Here is a 21,347-nt window from a genome sequence, read left to right as displayed (position 1 = left end):
TATACCTGTTTTTCAAACAGGTTTTCTTTGGACATGTTCTGATAGACAGCAATTAAAGGCATTAATACTTCAGTGAAGGCCTACATTTGAGGGGGTGAGCAGCCCACTTTCAGGAGCTGTGTAGTGTTTTAGGGAGGCTCACAGTGCTCACTAGGAACAAACTCCCAGCTCCTCTTAACATCAGTCAGCAAGGGGGACACATCATCAGATCTCTATCACTTTTTCCCTATCTATCCCTATCTTTTCTTGGAACACCTGCATTCTACCCATGAGAGAAAGCTGTCTATCACAGGAAGTTTGCTGAGGAAATGCAGGTTGAAGCTGGTCCACTTAATTCCCAATTTGGACTAAGCCAGTCATCTCACCCTGTATTCCACCTGACAGTGACTGCAGGAAAATCCTTATCAAGTCACATGGTCTCTCCAAGCACTCCAATACACCTTAGGTTCTTCTTGGATTTTTTATTGAACAAAAAGGTTTGGCTTTGATACAATATTCAAGAAATGTGCCAGACCGAAGAAAGAAAGTCCACTGATGGAATGTAAATATTACCATCTTGGGCACACTGAATCTGACATTTGTGCTTTTCATTTCAGATGTTCAGGTGCCTTCCCATTGAGAAATGAGAACACCTTGAATCATCCTTAAGCTTTTAATGAAACAATTTTCCTAAGCAGGACTTAAAATAAATTACATGAGGATACTGGTTTTAATGTTTAAAAGATGCTGAGGTGCAGGTGGATTTCCTAATGGTTCTGTGAGAATACACAACCCACTAAGTCTTCCTTGTACATCACTAACTACATAAGTTATTTGACCTAGTACCAAATTTAATTAGCACATTAAAGCAAAACTAAGAAAGCAAGGACAGTCTATCAGTGAAGACTCAGTCATCACATACCCCCTGAGTAGCTTCTATCAGATTTTACAAAAAATCCCAAGCACCAAGATCAAAGATTTGGTATTTCTTCTACAACAACATTCAGTGGCCCACAGAAAAGGTGATAGATTACACAATTATTAATATAATTTGCTGCAATGCAACACTGCAAAAAAGTAAATGCTAATTTCAGAAAAACAATCACCTTGCAGAGATTAAAAGAGAAACAACACAGAAATTACTACAAAATTAAATGCTTTTGCACTAAACTCTGGATTAAAGGCTTTTTCTCCCCCTTAATTCACTATTTCTTTAAGGGTGAGGTGGAAGAGAACAGTACAAAACAAATTTTGGTGTCTAAAATTTTTATTGTAAAACTGTTTAATAAGTTTATTATTAAACACACTTTCATCAGCACCAAACACTATCAGACCTATGTCTTAACCCTGGTTTAAGTCAGTTTAATGGATCAGGCAAGCTAAGTGCCATATTATAGAGCACTGATTATTGTACAGTTACGTTCAAGAATAAAACAATTTGAAAAGCTCACAAAAATTTAAGGAGGCAGGTAGATTTGAGGTTTGATGCTTTTTTTTTTTTTTCTTCAGCACACCATTCTGTGCTTCTATAACAAAAAAGCACCATTTTACCTTTGGAGAACAAATATAGTATGTTTTGAAGCAAAAATATTTAGTAATTGGATATATTGACAACCAGAGGAGGAGATCAGCCTAAATAAACCAGTATCCTTTCTCAGTGAAACAAAACAGATTGGTTTTCAGTAATTTGTTAAATTAAAATGCTTTCTATTACTTCCCAAAGAACAGTACCACGAACACAAACCTCATAGTATTTGTTCTGGTGGAAAGGTATCCTTCCATAAAGACTTTGTTACTTATTTTTTTCCACTAATCAAAAGAAGTATATATAAAATGCTCTTTTTTTTTTTTTTTTAATCTAGAAAGGAAACACATTTCAGGTTGACAGGACATTAAATAGTTCATTTGTTGTGAAAGAAGAAAATGTGACTGCATGCTGTGAACTGCAGTGATATTCTGTTACTTTTTTCCTGTGGGAAATGGGTAATTTCACAGGCTGTACAAATAGGCTAATTAAACAAAGCATATGTATTCAAGACATTTACTCAACACTAAAGCCAAGCATAGAGCTTTACCATTTTACCAGTTCAAGCAACACAGAAAGCTGCATGGATTTAGCCAAAACTGATTACAGCTTTCAACTAAAAGAAGGTGCCAGTTTGCCCCAAAATGAGTTCATACACAAAGTGCTGTTCTCCAGATTTAACTGGAGCTTTGTCCTAACACCATCTCCCATTCACCACTGGTGGAGGTGAACACTCCTGCAGTTCTTCTGGGAACACCTTAGGTACAAGCTTATTCATCATTTCCTTTAGGCTTGGTTATCCCAAACCATCTCAGCAAGCTAATTAAGCCACGTGGTTACTGTGCTTTAAACACATTCTGGAGCACACATGAACTGCTCTTAGAAAAAAAGGATGCAGACAGTGACTGACTGCCAGCAACAAAGCAGCAAGTGACAGCTGGGCCCTCAAACAGTACAGCCACTGGCAAAACAAACACCTGCCCTACAGCAACAGTTTACAGTGGAATCTGTACCCCTGGAATTAAGATCAGTTAATTGACTGCAAATTGATTTGTAGGTTGGTTTTCAGGAAACAAAAAAACTTTTTGTACTCTTCAGTCTGTAGTTTTTCTTCAAAAAATTTCTTCAAAATATAAAGTTTGTTTTTTTTATACTGAAGAGCTCTGAACAGGTAAAATACACTTTATGGTTAAATAACTAATTTTCAATTTTGTATTTAATATATCTTTTCATCTCATGTATTTTCAACAGCCCTTATAAAACAGAAATGAAACTACTTACTGGTTGCATAGCTCTGGCTGTCTAACTAAATTTTGAATGAATTCATTCAGTCCTGCTCTTCTCTGTTTAATAAAATCTGAAAAAAATAGATTTATTAGAATCATCAGTCAGCTTGTGAAAAAGACTTATTTTCTTATTCAGGTTTTTTAGGATTTAAAACAGCAGTTAAAAGGAGACTGGCCCATGACTGATTTAGAACAGGATTGGTTCTACATATGAAAAATGCAAGCTTAAAACATTGAGCTGAAAGAAGAAATTTCAGTTTTTTCTACAACACTACTTAAAAACCTTGAAAGCCAGGTGGATTCGAAGTGCCACCTTGTGCTTCAAGAACAGTGTTTAACCATAGCAGACTAACCTGTGCAGCCTTCATTGCACAGGTGAGCCCTTCAGCATCTGATTCCACAGGAATGAAAACCCCAAGAACCCACAGGCAAAACCTGACATCGGTTGAGCAAGTCAAGTTTTTACATGAACAGTCCCACCAAGCAGCATATTTCCAAAATATATGTATGGCAGGGGGGAAATTGCACAATTCATCCTGCCAGCAGGCACCCAGATAGAGCCATCAAAGATAACAAAATCAAATGCTTTCCTTTAGATTTTGGACATCAGCTCCAACATTAAAAAAAGATAATCCTCAGAATCCCTTCCCTTATCTAAAGCTTAAGACACGTAACTGTTCTGTAGCAACATGGAAAGATACACAGAGGATTTAGAATAGAAAGCGAGTTCTAACATAAAGTGTAAAGTGGAATAATCTTATCTTTCATTACTCATATCAACAATAATTTATATGGAAAAAGAATGTTTAACTCATGCACTTACTTTTAAGGCATTCCAATGATTGTCATATCCAGATTATTGACAATTATTAAAATTTTAAATTAAAATTTATGTTTTAATTAACAACTGTATTTAAAATATTAAGAAAAATGTCCATATTGTTCGAGGGATATAATCCCTGACCCTTCCCTAGAGTATTTAATAATCCCAAATTACTGACATCTAACAAAAAAGTAAATTTGCATACAGATATGATGTTAAGGGAGCGAACAACATCAGCAGTTTCAGGGTGGCAGATGTACAGTGTCATCAGTCACTATAAGCCTACAGGACTCTCCATGCTGGTGAAGATAAAACACCTGTAACATCTGACATTTTCAGGTTCTGTGTTTTGACTGGTTTCTGTTCCATTTTTTCAAGTTAAAACAAGATTAATTTTAAATAACCTATGTGCCAATAACATTGGAGCATTTAAATGGCGATTTAAATGACAGTATTTTTGATAGTTTTGGGTAAAGGGATATAAAGATCTCACTCTGCTGCATTTCAATGCAGTAGTACAATGCTGCATACCCATGGATGGATTACACAAGTAAAATACCTTTTCAATATTTGTAAAATATGTTAACTTGTTTCAGGAGCCAGCAGAAACATTACATCAAAGCTTCAATAAATCAGTGTTAAGAAAAATAATTATTTACATAAGCATCATGGCTCCATCTCCACCCTGCCTCCCAGCAAGAAACATCTTGAGAACTATTTAGTTTCTCATGCTTCAACGATTTCAGCGTAGTTCACGGAAATTTAAAACAAGTTTGAGGACTTTGTTTTACATATATAATTTAAATAAAGTTTTAGTTGAGGATTTTTCCCCCATTAAAACTCCAGTTTCCTAAATTTGGCTCCAAGAAATCCACCTGCATATTTGCCTGAACAGCAAACCAGACTGCATGGCATTCTCTGGTCTTCAGCCAGCTCTAAAAATCCCAAGGTCAGAGAAAAGGAACCGGAACTAAACAAGAAATCCCTGTAGACAAAATACACGTAGAACTTTTGGCAATCATTTACATCTTTATCAGAAGAGAACATCAGAGCTTGAATACTTGTGTTTGATTACTCTAATTAAAAATAAAATGGAATTTCACATCAGGATCCAGATAATTAACTGCAACTGCCAAAAACTAGGTTCATTTGTCAGAACTTTAAAAACCCAAACCTACAGTAGAACCTAAGAGTTCAACAGCTTTGGATCCATTTGCTCCCCAGCAAAGGAGAAAATGAAATGACTGAAACAGGTGCAGGAGGAGATGAAACTACAAACAGTCTGACCACATCAGCAAGCCAGGGAAGGTTGTGAGAGGTCTAAAAAAGCATCAGGAATAGCCTGAAGTAAAAATGGCTTGAATGAATAGTACAAACACACAGAGCAATGGCCTGGCCTTCCCATTTGCCTTTTTAGTTATTCACCCGTGGTGCCACCCAGGTTACTTCAAGGCACTTTACAAGTGACTTTCATTAGTATTTCGCTGTGTACAGAGCAAGCTAAACAGGGACCTATCACTGGTAACTGGAGCACAACACGTTCACACGCTTCCTGTTGTTGTTCCACTTACAGAAGAAGTCCATTTTCACCTAAACTGTACAAGGAAGCACATTTAGATACAGAGAGTTCAAAAGCCCTCAAAGATAAATCCTTGAGTTATTTCATTTCTCAGAGGAGGTGGTGGGGGAAGTCACACAAAGAAAGTTTAAAATGGACTACGCGTAAGGCTTAGGAAGAGTCTGGGGTTTGGCTTTTGCTTTTATAGAAGGGAGATCACACCTGACAGTTCAGAATCAGAATCAGAACACAGGAGGGCTGGGAGGAGCTATAGCCTTCAGTGCAAGAGAGGCACTGGGTGACCAAGCAATGCTTTGTTCACTGTCACAAGGTAAAACACCTACCCACACTAGTTCCTGCTCTTGACTGAAGCATGACTAAACTTTGCTTTAGTCACTGTTTTGAGGACCGCTGCAAAACTCATCTAAGATAGCTTCTTGTAGGCTGGAATAGATCAATTTTCATATAAAGAAACTGACAAAATGAATAACAAGATGATGACATACCAGGATCAAAATTATCTCCAAATATTCTTTTAGCTGGAATCTTCAGGTTCATGGTGGGAAATTGCTTTTTTAGCTGAAAACAAAACACATAAAATTGGATTGTGCTTAGACATTAAAGTACCTAGAAATAACTGCATTTTGTTTGTTTTCTGATGAACAGTTTGAACACCTGATTATTAGTAATTCTGCTCCACTGTGCCATTTCCTCTGCTTATACACATGGGGGAAAAAAACAGTCAGAACAATCTGTACTCAGCTTGTTTGCAACAGACACACCATTTTAAATTCAAAGGCCATCTCATCTTCATCTTACGGACTACTAGAGCAATAGTGCAAAATTATTTGCCCCAGGTGAACAAAACAAATTTCAGTGTTGTTTTTATTTTCCTTTTTCTTCCTTCCTCCATCAATTCTCTATCTCTTTTGTTTGTTTGTTTTCTCTTACTTGCTTGCCTGCTTGCACAGGGCTGTATGCATGTGGTTTAGGATGGGCTGGGGATACAGGCATCTGGGTTTTGTCCAAATTACAAAGCTTTAGAAATCACATGTGGTCTACCCCTATAACAAAATTGCAAACAGATGAACAGTCTATTTTAGGATCCTGCACTTGATAATTCAGTTATTATTACACTTGATAAACTGACCAGAAGATAGTATACAACAACAACAACAACTTATATATTAAAAAAAAATCCCCAACCTGACACTAATCATGCTTTGACATTTACTTCACCTTCAAGTGCTCCACAAGAGCAATCTTACTCTCATCCTCTTTAAGAGAGTAATTTTCGAATACAGTAGCTGGCAATTCCTCTTCTCTTAGCAACACCAGTATTTCTTTCAGGTAGCAGCACAAGTTCTTTTTGGTGTATATATTGTATGAATTACACCGAAGAGAAACTGGACTAAACGTCTCCTGGTTATGCTTCCTCAGGACCTCACCTCTGGCCATGTAAAAGAGACCAGGGCTGAACACACTTCAGCAGAGGAAGGCCAATCCAAATGGCAAGAGAACATGGCAAAGGAACAAGACCACCAACACTCCCTCTGAAAGAAGGATTTTCTGTTTTCACATCCCTTACAGGTTTATCCCTGCAAGATGCAGGCAAAGCATAGCGTGGGGTATCCAGGGGCATTTCAGCTCAAATATTTCCAAGAACACTTCCAAGCTCACAGCCTGTGTTTGGAGACCACTGCTATACGTAAATCCATGCACAGGGAGGCAGAAGAGAGAAGGCCTGACTACTTCCCAGAGAGACAGTGGAAGGGATGCACAAATAAGCAGCTGGTAATATTTTAGTACAGGAATCAGAGGAGAATTACTTCCATTTTTGTTAAAGCAAAAATTGTGGTCTCTAAACATGAAGAACTGGAGGAAAGCATGGACACAGCACATATAACTCAGACTCATATCTGAACAAATATTTACTCTACTTGCCCACTATGTAAAAAGGGCAAAACCCACTTCTAGCAACAATCCCAAGAAATCCATACTTAGTTGCTCAAAGGGCCTGGTTTTTTTTTGAACACTGATCACATTTTTTTTTGTGCTACAAAACTGTGGATATGAATTTCCATCAACGACTAGAAAATTTCTATAAAGAAACAAGGATTTGTTCATTGCTTTCAGTACTTCAAAGAAAAACACTTATTTTAGGAGAAACGTATCTATCTAAATGTTTTGTTGGTTTTTTATCCTGAACAAAAGCACATTTTATATGTTTTGACAACAACTAAACTAGAAGTTTCATTAAGCTATGATCCCAAGGAACTATTAAAAACCTGACAAAAAAGTGTATTTTGAGTCTGAAATTCAAACAAACTGAAGTTTAAAAAACCCACTCCATCATTTTCTTTAATTAGGTTCCTATGGTTATTAAATGTTGACTCAAACTCCTCAAGAGAGGATTAACTCAAACCATAACATTGCAAGCATTACTCTGCTATTCTGGCATGATGTCATAGCTTGCTTTTTGCTTACCGTATTGTAGAGTTTATCAAACTCTGCATACCGTCGAAAGACAAACCACTCATTTCTGCCAACAGAGACCAACACTTTGTAAACCTGTAGGAAGAAGAACAGTGTTATTGCCCACAAAGCTTAGTAAAACCTCCCAGGTTTAATCTTGTGGCGGAAGTAAGGGCAACTTGTTAAATTTATTGTGTAAATGCACTTATCGAACCATGTACTTCTTACAGCTAAGTCACACAGACATCAACAGAAATTATTTTAAAAAATTCTGTAAAGTACCAGAATCTCTTTCTTGTTCTTTTAAATACCAGGTAAGCAAAAACACCAAAATTGATTTAGTGGAGTTTCATAAATTAGTTAATATCCAAAAAAGAACACCTGGCCATCAGATAGTAGTCTATTAAAATTTAATATGAAATTTTTTTAGCAACACTATAATCCATAATAAAGACTAATAAAGCAGGAAAGCGTTTAAAAGTACTGAAGATTGCCTTTGCCAAAACCTAAAGAGAAAGTGCATATGGAAGGTACAAAGATAACTGTTCATTTGAACACCTTGAATACAGAAGAATCCTGGATGATGGCAAATTGTTCAGGGAGTCAAAAATGCTGCTGTGGCTGAAATACAGCCCATATAACATAATACACGGCACTGTGATGAAGGGAAGTGTAGCCGGAATCTGCTGCACACTTCTGGCCTTTCAAATGCCATGTCACAGAGGACTTCAGTAACTAGACAGATTGTCAGTCCCTGCATTCATAAATCTGGTTGGCAGCTGTGTGTCCAGCAGGCTTCTCCTGTCTCTCAGGAGAAGCTGTCTTCGCTTCTCTACTTTCTTGTACTTCCAGAAGGAGCTCAGCTATTCCTTCAGGGGCGAGGATGGGCACAGTAAGGAAATGAGCACAGAGCACTGCTAATTCCCAACACAGACAACTGGACCAATGCCCCAGTCTCTTTTCTGCTCTCTCTCTAACTCCACAGTGGAAGCAGCAGCCACCACCATCAGTTCCTCAGCCTGAGGGCTGCAGTCATGCTGTGTCAATTGCTCACATAAGCTGTTCTCAGTCCCAGGCCCTGGGGAACACAGGAAGCTGGATGGAAGCATCCAGCAGAATGCTGATGAGACCTTCTAAGAAAACCCACTTCGCTTCATATTGCTAAACAAGTGTTAGCATAAAACCTACCCACTCCCCTTCTACCCTCCCTACACTGCAGACAGCGAAAGCTGCAGCTGCAAAACTTAAGCATTGTCCTTCTGAACTGGGTCTCTCATACAGCAACCAAATCCTGCGAGCAATGTTCAAACACAAAACACCTCTGCAAATCAATGCCAACACACTTGAGCAGAGAGCCAAGGTAGCTGGGCAGAACGCACAGACAGCAGAGTGCACAGGGAAGCATAACTCAGGATACGAGATGATATTCACCTCCTTGGCAACCGCTAAATTAAAACAGTTTTGTTCTCAGAGTAGCTGTGGAACAATGACACAATCAACATTTTTTACACAAGAGAGCATAAAAAAACCTGTATGAGGTCATTCAATTCACACCACTAACAAAGCTCTTGCACACCCCAACAAAGGAACAGCTGCAAGTGCAACAGTTATAGACAAACGGAGCAGTAAGAAAACACACAGTATCTACAAAGAATCTGGTAAAACTTAAAACCACTCCATGTCTGGGCTGTATTACTACTCTCAGCTACACCTATGTAATGATTAGAGAGATGTGCAATGCTTATTCCTGGAAAGGTGGGGGGGGAGGAATCTAGACTTAGTTAGATAATAACCTTTTTAAGTCTTAATTATTCCTAATCCAAATTTGGTCACAGAAAACTCCTTAAACATAGATATGATGCATCCATAACTCATAGTATGTGGGTAAAAAACACAAAGTTTTAATAAATAAAGGAAGAAAAATAAACAGAATTCCTGAAACTCCCAGATACAGACAGGACAGGATCTAGCTATTTCTGGATGTAGTAGGATTTCTTCACAAAAGAAATCATTGAAATGAGAAGCCTTCGAATCCATTTGTGGTAGCTTGTGCTCCTGGATTAAACACTTGATTTTTACTAAACAAAGGAAAATAAAAAGGTAGGCTGTTTTCCAATTTTGACAGAGCAATCATTGACAAAGTAAGGAAACTGTTTCTTGTCAACAAATAAAAAAAAGAAAACAACAACAACAACAAAAAAACCAAAGAGAACTCAAATCTCCATGGGGCTGAGGATTAATATTATGCATCACAGGTCTGAGACAAAGTTTTCAGATTTAATCAGACCAACAGCACCCTTGAAAGAGATTTTTTAATAAGCGTGTATATGATCTGTGTGTAAAGGGAGATGAGAACAGGTCAGAAGAGAAAATTAGGCCTCAGACATCAAACAGCACAGGGATAAAAGTGAGAAACCGAAAACAAAGCTATTTGTCAAAACAAGCCAAAGAATGACCTAATATGCAGCAAGGACAGAAAGCAATTAATATAGGCTAGGTATAGTCCAAAACAAGGAAATACTTTACTCATTTTATGGAGAAAGTGAATGCTGAATCTTCAGGAAAATGAAGGACAGTAAACTAGTGTGGATTTACATAGAAGCTGGTTGCCATGAATTGAAAGCAAATTGAGTGAAAGCAAAAGAGGTTCCCTGCCAGAACACCTGAAAAGCACAAACACGTAATTATTTGGAAAAAAAAATAATTTGGTAGTAAATATATCAAAAATATGCAGTATTTAACAAAAGCAAATCAAATGTCCATTAAAAGGTCACGAAAATGCACAGGAGGAATGAGAAGTTCGCTTCCAGAGAAAAAACTAAAAAGCTCATTTAATTATCAGAATGACAACTGCTCAGAGACATGATTGTTTTCAAAAATGCTTTATCAGAGTAAATGTGAAGGGAAGAAGTAGAGCTAGCGAAAGCTAAGTTGTACATACTTGTCTTGTTTCCATGCCAGCATTAAGTGAGCCATCAAAAGGTTTGAGCTGAAATTCAGTTTCTATTCAGACCAGTAAGATTCTAGAAGTGTCTCAGAAGCAGCAGTGAGACATACTGCGAGCAATGGTAAGGTGAAGTCTGTACAGTCACCTGAAATCTTTCCTAGCCTTTATCACTCTGACCTTCCTTTTCAGCCCAACTGAAAACCCTTCTTACTGCTCTTTACAGAAATAGCACCAGTGTAGCCATCAAGGAGACAGTCATACCTACCACAAATTTGTTAAGAACTGTTTCCCCCCTGCATCCCTTTCTCACTCCCTGTCAAAGTACTGACGGGATCCTGTCATTACACACAGCTACGGAAGAGGGGACACAGTAACAGCACTGACACATGCTGGAATTCACAGTTCCTACCATGAAGTTTAGTATGACCCTCACTTCTGTTATCAAATCCTAAAATATATGTGATAATATCCGAAAGCTTGGTTGTGAAAGCACTTCTTGTCAAGCTGCTAATTACTCCCTGGCAAAGAAAGCAGAAGCCAGCAAGACAAAGTGTACCTCTGCACAGTGTAAGCTGGGCTGGATTCTTTCCCCCCTCCTCTCTCAGGCCCCCATTTCTGATGTTTCGTACAGCTTTCTAAAGGGCACACACAAGAAAGTGCCTTTACACTGCCCAGGTTGTCTCAAAGACCTGTAGGTAAAATGACCTGGGAATCACAACATTAGTACATGCTCGGTGTACCACACTGGCATATTTTAACTGCAGAACTGCCAACACTGAGGCAACAAAACTGACCTGTTCTGCTCAAGTTTAGACTGTCACAAAGGTTTTCCCGCTCACCTGAGTTTCACATGAATGCAGAGGTTTAAGGAATTAGTAAAGTTCTCTTTTGTTTATTCCCCCTACCAGCACACTCCTTCCCCAAGCTACATCTTGACGCACTTGTAGAATCAAACAGCACTGTTCTTCTCCAAGGAAGGGAGGTGAAGAGGAAAGGGAGACAACATAGCTCATAGCAAACCATTGTTTTGTTGTATTCTTCAGACAGCAACTCCATATAAGGGTGCTTGCATTCCTCATCTGAAGAGTGACTAACTCGCTCAATGAAAAAAAAAATCTTAGAGGAAGTTGCACAAGAGCAATGAAATAGTTTGAGCCTTCTAAAGGAAGTTTTTTGATCTTGTCATTTAAGGTTATATAGAAGCCAAACAAAAATCCATACCACACTACCTTTTTTTTTTTTCAATGACAAATGGAAAGAATTTCCTACACAATAGGAAGACTTCACAACCAGAAAGTCAAACTGGGAGGCAAAGAAAGGAAGAGAGAGAGAAATGACAAGAAGTGGAAACGGGAACAGGATAGGAAGAAACTCATAAGCATTAGAACAAGAAACAGGAAGGAAGACAGAAAAAAGGTTTTGAAAGATTTGATGACTTTTTTTCTCATTTTTCACAAAAAAATTACAATAGTATAATAGGATATCTGTGAAAGAATGGATGTTAACTCAAACAAACCCCCACAAAGAACCAAATCCACACTTTATCCCTTTACAAAATGAATGTCTTCATGAAAAATCAAGTATCAATGCCCAAAATGGTACCAAAATGTTTTCCTTGTACTTGGATATGTAAATATTTTAAACAAGAAAATGCAGCTATTTCGGGGTAAAAATAGCAGAAATTTGTAAAGGCAAGTTCTTTTTGCAGAAAGCAACACAGGTTAACACTGTAAAATACTCACAACTTTTCACACTGGACTATGGCCAGTACTCACAAGAGCAAGGAAACTGATTTCCATAATACTATTGAAAATAATATGAAACTCAGAAGAAAAGCAAGCAGCACTGCTAGGCACCAATAGCCTATGACTTTTCCCACAACGCTTACTCTCTTACATACTTACAGTAAATCTCTTTTTCTTCTCTCTGTGTTCATCAGAGCTGGGAATGCTAACGCTTGGGCAGCTCTCTTTGAGATCCATTTTATGTTTCTTGTGACAAATTCGTTACAGGACCCTGCTTTGGGTGTTGCAATCAGGAGGTATCGTCAACGGTACTGATCCAAGATCCGCAGCTTTTCTTGAGAAAACGTGAATTCCATCATGTCATCTTAAAGTGAACATAGAAGGACAATTTAAGTACAGGAGCTCTTAACTCAGAGTGCTAAAAACCTGTGTGACAAGAACTTTTGCTGGCAGGAAATGCGCATTAATATGCACATATAAAGTCACAATCATGCCTATTTTGTAAACTTTCATGCTTGTAGTCCTTTGTTGTTTCACTGAAATCACTCACATTCTCCAAGGACACAAGTGCATCCAAAAAATCACTGAGCTGTGTAGACATACTGGAAACAGATTTGGGCCCACTGCAGAGAATACTCTGTAGGAACAAAGGGCATGAAGAAATAATTGAAGATGACAACCTGGTATCAGACATCTGAGAAATGCCACTGACTTGTACATTCAGAACAATTTATTTCAATACCAAAGGTTTTCAACTCTATGAGTCTGTACCAGAGGGCACTTCAGATTTGTCAGAACATGCTGAGTGCATTTAAATATCACATCAGAGATTAAAGACGACATGAGAAAAACTGAATTTTCATGTGAATTTAGAGAGGGACACAGGCAGCATCATGTGTCTGTCTGAATATTTACCTTTTTTGCCCCTCTTTCCCCTTCCTGGGCATGCTTTGTGTTTGGCAGAACACAGGGTGTAAGGTCACCCCTTCCCTTCAGTGGAAAAGTTAAGTTTCCTTGCAGAATGTGAGAAGGGCACAACACAAGAGACTGAGAATAAAGCCATCAAAAAGGCAGAAAGCTTAGTGTAAACTAGGTACCTCTTCACTCATGGAAGGACAGTATTCTCCACACCTGCCCTGAGCACAAGCACATTATTTACTGGACCCCACTGATAACAACAGGAACTTCAGCAATGCTTAGGAGCAGCCAAAATTAATGCTGCATAGCTACAACCCTCTGTTTGGGCCTGCACAGCACATCCATCTGAACTGCTCTGCTGAAATGCAGCACAAGATGTGCTTAGAACAAGATGTGTCTGATCAACTTACAAACATGAGAAGAGTGTTTCAGAAAGAGGGGGACCTTAGCTCTCTTCAAAATAGCCAGAGGAAATAGGAGCACACAGTTCAACATTAACTCCCTATTTTCTTAAAACAGGGAAGTATGAAAGTGAACTCTGTATTTCATATCATAAATTTCCAAAAAGCACAAACTAATCCCATGCAATTCTGCTATTAGAAAGACACCCATATTTATGTTGGCACAAAGGCCAAAGCTCCTGGAATCCAGTGAAAAGATTTGTTCTTGGTACCCAACTAGTCTCAGTCAGTCAACTGACTGTTTTCCTTGCTCTCAAGAGCCAGATCATCAAACTTCATATTGTTATTTCTTGTCTTGCCATTTAAAATTCAGTTAATTTTCAAAGATCTAGCTGATGACTTTAACAAAAAGGAATGTTTACAACCACTAAAGGAATGTTTACAATCACAGCCAAGTGATAGATCATCTATACTGCAAGATATTCAGAAAATTATTTTTAGCTACAACTGCATTTACCTTAATTTGATTGTTCCCTTCTTCACCAATTAGGTAATTACAGTGTTGAGCAGGGTTAAGCTTCTCCCCCACCTTTATTTTTTTGACTAGAACACAGTTCATTCAAGCCAGTTAGACAGACCACAAGTTTCAAATTGGTTTCTATTTTCCTTTGGAAAGCTACTGTTAAAAGCTTTATTACAAGGCACACCTTCCACAACTTTATACCAGCATGAGATTAAGAGTGTTCCTTTCCCATTGCCACATACTAAAATTGAGATGTAAAGGTTAACTGAGCTCTTCTCCATTATAAGAGCTCCACTAAAACCACTTCCAGTAAGGGTTTCACTAAGTTTAGACTTCACTAAGTCTAAGCTTTACTTTACTTAGTGCTTTACTAAGCACTTGTGTCAATCTTTAGCCACTTCAGGTCCAGTATCAGGAACTGAGCATAAGCCCCTGTGTTTTATCTGTCTTACTGCTCATCACAGAAAAACAAGTAAAGCTTTAAAATGGATTAGGTGTTCCCTGATTAATATCACTCACTGTCCTTCTTCTTTTGTAAACCAACATTCGTTACAAAGGTTTCCAAGATGCCCGCACTCATTTTCACAACACAGGCTGTATTTCTCTCATCCCTTCAGTTTCATATTTTTAGTGTTAGAGTTTTAAATGCCAGTACAGGAGCCGTACGGATTAAAAACTGTAGTCTTGGAAGACTGAGCTTTATTTCAGATCTGAAGTTGAAAGATCTCTGAAAAACAAAAGGCGGAAGTGTCAACCAGATTAATTCAGGAAGAGTTCATCTTACTGGGGAGAAGAAGAATAAATCATCTGAGAAGCTAAAACTGTAATGTTCACATTTCTTTCTGTAAGCTGCCTGGAAGATCACTGGCTGAGATTATTTTCTTTCCCTGAGGCATCTCCTCTGAGCCGTGCCTGGGTCACCAACGCTAAGCTGAACTGACAAACTTGGAAGAACTGCATTTTCACTTTGCCACTAAGCTCCAGCAGATCAGAGCTTTCTTTCAATTTCTATTTGCCTTGAGCATATCAGCTCCTGAGAGCTTCTTACATCTGAACTGTAGGTCTGACTAAAGAAATAGGGACAGACTTGCCTTAATCTTTACCATGCTACATGTCAGGTACACAGCTGTAGTTTAAATAGCATGTGAAACCACTAATGCTGTGATAACTACATTAAGTAATAATGGAGAGAAAACAGTAGAGACATTTTTATCCACAGCTGCAAAAGTGGAAATTGCAGCATTTTGAAGGATTCCAGGTACAAGTGAGTTTAACAGACACTGTCAGCAGAGACATCTTTACCTCTGGTTACAGCATTTCCTGGAACTAACAACAAGCAGCCCCTCGGCTCAACTTTGGTAACAGACCAAAAGGGAAGGGAACTTCAGAAAAGCACATATCAAAGTAAGTCCCCTCAAATCAAACTTGACCGCCAGTGAAAGATGTAGATAATGTAGACAACCTGCAAGACAGATAAATGCTGAGACCAGTGTTGTCCAAAAACAGCTAAAACTTAAGCTGCTACAGTATGGAGACCTGGAACAGGAGAAAACACAGAAAAAGTTAGAGTAGATCAGAAGTCACCAGTCCTCCTGGCACAGTTTCAAGCCTATCAACAGTTACACTGTCCATCCCCTCCATGGGGGCTGTCAAAAAGCCAGCAGTATTTTCACTGTTTCCTGCAGGAAGCCACAACAACATCAATCCTCAGGCTGACCCTTGCCTGCAGTGAAGCAAGAGCGTAGCAATAGCAGAACCCTGACACCATGAGAGCATACACAAGTCTACTACACCCACAAATGACTATAAAATCTTCTGTGCAGCCTAATACCGGCATACAACAGGCAAATATGACATAGTTTAGCAGCATGTGCCATCCTCCTTTTACTCTCTTCTACATAAGTAAACTGTATTAGAAAAGGTTTCTAGAGTTTAATTAGACTATTTTATTCTGGACTGAAACATTTTCTATGCTTTTTAAAATGGTAATGGCCTATTACTGTATAATCAAAAGATCTTTTTCTGGGTGTTTATGCTTCAGCCTCTGCCTAGAATGTCCAAGGCTAGATTAGGTAGCTGTGTACTCACCTGGCACCTCTCCAGCTGCTGCCACATTGCCGTAAATACCTCTAAGGCCAGGGCAAATCACACTCATTCTTTGAGTAACACAAGGGAAGCTGAGACAAGAACAGACAAAACTCCCAAAAGACTCTCCCAGTAAGCACGTTTGGACGAATCACCAGGATCCATATCCATTGGAACAGAACACTGGAACAGTGTATAGGCACTTCCCTATACACTAATCATCTACCCTGAAGGACTTAGTTTGGGGCTGAGTCATCATTAAACCAGCTGCTGAAAACCTCACCTGTGATACCAGTTACAGAAGCAACTTGCATATAAAGAAACTGAAAGCAAGGTACAGGAGCCAGTCCTATTATTCATTATAAACACTACCTAAACACTTCTAACTTTAGAGAAAGTATCAACTTTGGCATACTTTTCATCACTTCCTCAGTGTTCTACACAGAAAATGGCTCAACATTATCACTGTACCTTACACAATCTTGGAGAAAACCCAGAAAGCCAACTTTTTTCTCAACCTCTCTATGGAGAAATAGTGTCCCTTTCTTGTTACCAGTCAGGCACCTGACACACAGGAAATAGGAGACAAGATATTCAGAATCCAGTGCAAGAGAAATACAGGATGATGGACTGTACGTGAAATCAAATGCTTCAGAAAAAGTCAAAAGCAGAACACAGATCGCTAATCTGTGAAGAGACAGGGATGGCCAGAAGCTGTTCAAAAACAAGGTTCTGGAGAAAACAGGTTTCATTCACAAAAGACATCCTTTTAAATATCACATTACACACAATTTTTAATACCGTAACACTAGACACCAGGGTAGACCTCTAGCGAGACTTCACCTGAATAAAAAAAAAGAGAGCACTAACCAAAATACTCTAGTCAATCCTTGGCTTATCTCCACACTCCCCTCTAAGAACAATTTGAGGGAATTGAGAATTCAGCCACTGGTATAAAGAAAAAAGCCTGCTCCCTGTTTACACATCCACCCACTACCTAGCAGTTTTAAAATTTCTAGTAGCACCACTCCTCTGCAGCAACATGGGCAAAGTCCAATTCAACTGAATCTTTCTATTTAGAGGAAAGGACTGCAAGTAAAGTGAAAATGCAACCACAAGAATGAAATAGGTAATTACCCTCTTTTTGTCTCTATCAAATTTACCTTGGAGAAGTCAGGCAAACATTAACTTCCCACAGCTGTACTGCACCCAAGAACATCCCTTCAGCCCCACCTCCCAAAAGAAGCTCCAATAAATTACTCTTAAACTGGCATGTAACAAGATTCATGGCCTGGATTAGACCTATTTGCATTCATATTTATTACATGACGGAACACAGGTTCTCTGCTGTGGTAAGCAAACCCTGAGTAATAAAAGAACAAATATTTAAGAACAAATACTGCCAGTAAGAGGCAGTTGCCTTTTAATCCTGAACACATCTCTGCAATAATTTCCACTTTAGACTGTGTCCACGGTATCCACAAGTACCACTATGTGCCTCAGATGGTTTGATCTACATGAACAACAGAATATATTAAAAAAATCCAGTTTGTATTACATTTGCTACCTGCACATTTCTTGGTGTGCTTTCTCAGTCTGCCTACGCAAGGTCCAATTAAATTTTAAATGTAGATGCCTAAGGATAGCACAGCTCAAGAATTGCAGCAACAGCACCATAAGCTACTTTGAAGAGGTCTTACAGACAGCTGACAGCAGCCACCTGCAACATAGTCAGTTCTACATAAGAGGGCAGTCAGACTTCAGTGAACACCAAGCAAATAATTCAGCCTCATTTCACCCCTCTGGATAAAAATTAAACAAGAGAACATCACATTTCAATTCCAGATATACTGGACATGTTCTTACATGACCTTCAACAGAAGTCACCAACTGCTCTCCCCTGGTTTCACTACATAAATACAGAATTCCAATCAGTTTAAGACGGATGTTACTGCTAACGCATTGAATATGTAGAGAGTTCTGGGATTTTATGTACTGTAGTCAGCAAAAGGGTAAAATCCATATAACAGAATATAGCTGGATAATAACATAATGAAATATGTAAATCCAAGCTACAGGCCACAATCCAGAAATCACACTTTTGAAATCTGTGCTTTACAAAATTGATGGCTGCCTAGAAACACGAAGCTGTTGGATAAAGAAACGGTAACAACTTAAACACTGGAATATAAAAGGCAAGCAAGAGAAAGATCCTTTAGCAATATACAAACTGCATGTCCAGTTCACCCACCACCAGTTAGTTGATTCATCATGTTACATCAGTGCAACCACAGCAAGTATTCTATGTCCATTCTTCAGGAACAGTTTACAGACTCCCACAGGTAAGAGCATACACTGAACTCTCACATATTTCTGTGCTCCACAGAGAATGAGAAGGTTTTGTAAGGATTTGTAAGGATTCACAAATTAGTGGCTTATGCACAGAAAACAAAATTTGGTGCAACAACATCAGATGTGGTGAGGCTGCAATTTACATCACAGGTGGGAATTCGAGGCTGGAAAGCCATTTTAAAACATTATGCTGTTATTATTATTATTATTATGTTACATTATCATGTAACCACTAGTGCCTACTTCTTCAGCTTTGACAAGGTTTTTAAAACAACCAGTACTTCTCACTGACATGGGCACGTCAACTGTGCTGCATTTCTTATCTAAATGAGGATCTCAAAGTATCTCTTAAGAAATAGGTCAGTTTTCTAGCTTTAAGAAATACCATGTATGGAGACTACCTTAATAACACTGAACTTTCCAAAATGCTTTCTAAAACCTAGTAACAATTTTTCCTGAAATCTAAAGTATCTTAAAGCCTTCAGGAAAATACTCCTCCATATGCAGCTTCTGTTTTTACCATTAGTTCATATTACAGTCATTGAAGAGACTGATGTGCAGGTGAAGGAAAAAAAAAAAAAGCCAGAACTATATTTAGACACTGAGACTGAAACACTACTACTGTTAGAAGAATCCAAAATAGAGTAACATCAACCCTTAAAAAGACAGTCTCATTCTGTGTGTCTCTCTAAAACCACCTGGAATGTCTGAAAGAAGTTATAAACAAATCTTAGCTACAAAGATACTGCAGCAAGTGATATTCACAGAAATCTCCAGTGCAGGAAGAACCATAAGGGCATTCAGGTGACACTGCTGTGCTGCGATGAAACGCACTACCCGCATGACAACGTATTCTAAGTTTAATGGGGGAATAAGAAAGGCACATTTCATCCTGCAAAACTACTGCATGTTTAGAAGCAGCAGTTACACCTTTATGAGCTGCTGGAGGAGAAAAACTCACATAAACAGGCACACAGAAAACAAATGGACGAGCTGTCAAAACAGCTTTAGCCATAATATTTTATAACAGCCTTTTAATTAACCTCCACAAAATTAAATTCCTCAAGGGTACCTGAATCCCTACAAAGTAGCGTTGCCTAAGACGCGCTTCAATGCTTCTCTCCAGAAACAGCTGCAGGTCCTGGCTGCGAAGCACTCGAGGAAGGACGAGAACGACCGCGCAGAGGCCGTCCCGGCTCCCCTCGCTGGGTACCACGGACCCGCACCTACCTCCTCCTCCTCCTCCTGCTGCTCTTCCTCCTCACCGGCGCAGCCAGCGGCTTCACCGCACCGCGAGGACCTCGGGAACGAAACCAAGCTTCTCTCGCCTTCACCCCAGCAACTATTTCTCGGCTCCTGGACTTCTAGGAAGTTAAGGCGTTCCTCCCGTCCGCGGCCCAGCGCCCGCCGCCGCTGCCCCGCGCGGCCATCGCCCGCCCCCGCAGGATAACGCGCCCGGGGCTCGGCGGCCGGGGAAAGGGAAAGGCGGCTCCGCCTGGGCGCGGAGGCTGCGGCCGCCCTCTCTCTCTCTCTCTCTTTCCCCCCCTCCTTCTCTTCTTCCCTCCCTCCTTCCCTCCCTGTCTCTTTGCCTGCCTCCCGCCCCTCCCCGCCCGCGGCGCCAGGCTGCCCGCCCGCCCGCGCAGCCCTCCGCGGAACCCAGACCCCGGCTCGCCCCGGGCTGTAGGATGGGGCCGGGAGGTGAGATCCTCTCCTGCTCCCGCCCTATATATATCTATATAGCTACACTAAAGTAAAATCTTTTAAAAAACATTTCTGTATTTTAGGGGCAAGCTTCCACTTCCCCTAATCACAAGGTTTCAGTCCCCTCTCCCCTCCCCAGCCCCTAGGGGGATGCTCCCGCTTCTGCTGGGCGGCTCCCCACAGAAAGTCTGGAAAAACAGCAACGCTCTGGTAAAAATAACTTAAGAACACCCCTGCGCCCACGAGGGGTTTCAGTTTAACTCTTCAGTGTGTCCAGGGGTGCCCACAATCCACCGGCAAGGCCGTAATTAAACCAACCAGCCGCCTCTCTCCTTCTGTATGGGCAGGGGCAATAGCACAGACTTGAGATGGGTTTGTATGATACCTAACACCATTTAGGGAACTATTTCTGCAACCTCTGAAATTTCAGGAGTAAGTTTCAATACCCCCGTTAAAACTGAACTGACTTCTTAAAATGATGTGTAACTTGCTAAGTTTTCCTGGGCAAATTGAGGCCATCAAACAGTTATTAAAAAAAAAAAACAAAAAAAACCCCCAACAACAAATTCGGGGGGGAGGGGGGGGGGGGAGGGAAGCTGCTTTAATGACAATATTACTCCTCACTTTATTTTGTTAACAAGATCTAAAAGTGTGGGACAAACAGGAGTTAGCATGGATTCTGTTTAACAGAAAGACCACCACACCCATTAAGTTAAAGCCTCATGTTTACTGAGGATCTTCTATGATTTCAAACATTCAGAGAAGGCTTAAGAGGCAGGGGATACCTAAGGCAAATGTAACACTCAGAATGAGTTAAAGGCTATGCCATTTTAGATTCCTCCCTACAGATACCTGAAATGTTTCTTAGGATTTCAACAGCCATGTAAAGAATGAGCAAGTGTGAAAATACTGCAGCCCACCCCAGTGTATTACTGATGTAACACAAGGGTATCCCCAAAAACCCACAAGCTGTCATCAGGAACTGTTCTATTGATTATGAAGAAGCCACATGTTCTACAGGCCTGTCTT

The 21,347-nt window shown here is 39.6% G+C and overlaps 1 protein-coding gene across 5 annotated transcripts in view; it reads right to left on the bottom strand.

Moving 5' to 3' along the window:
* The window catches only part of SGK3 (serum/glucocorticoid regulated kinase family member 3), a 55,603-nt gene that overhangs the window by 13,605 nt on the left and 20,651 nt on the right, over positions 1-21,347 (bottom strand). For 3 of the 5 annotated variants that reach the window (XM_058830693.1, XM_058830696.1, XM_058830695.1), the window contains exons 2-5: positions 12,498-12,702; positions 7,659-7,742; positions 5,678-5,750; positions 2,786-2,861 (exon numbers count right to left, since the gene is read on the bottom strand). In XM_058830693.1, the coding sequence (XP_058686676.1) occupies positions 2,786-2,861; positions 5,678-5,750; positions 7,659-7,742; positions 12,498-12,575 (311 nt within the window). In that variant the 5' untranslated portion in view covers positions 12,576-12,702. Of the gene's footprint in view, positions 1-2,785; positions 2,862-5,677; positions 5,751-7,658; positions 7,743-12,497; positions 12,703-19,847; positions 20,148-21,347 lie in introns of those variants that run through there. The other 2 variants (XM_058830694.1, XM_058830697.1) reach the window with 2 other exon arrangements.

Source organism: Poecile atricapillus, chromosome 2 (assembly GCF_030490865.1).
Source record: "Poecile atricapillus isolate bPoeAtr1 chromosome 2, bPoeAtr1.hap1, whole genome shotgun sequence".
NCBI lineage: Eukaryota > Metazoa > Chordata > Aves > Passeriformes > Paridae > Poecile > Poecile atricapillus.
The sequence above is the reverse complement of the archived record's forward strand: the minus strand, read 5'-3'. Positions and strand labels throughout refer to the sequence as shown.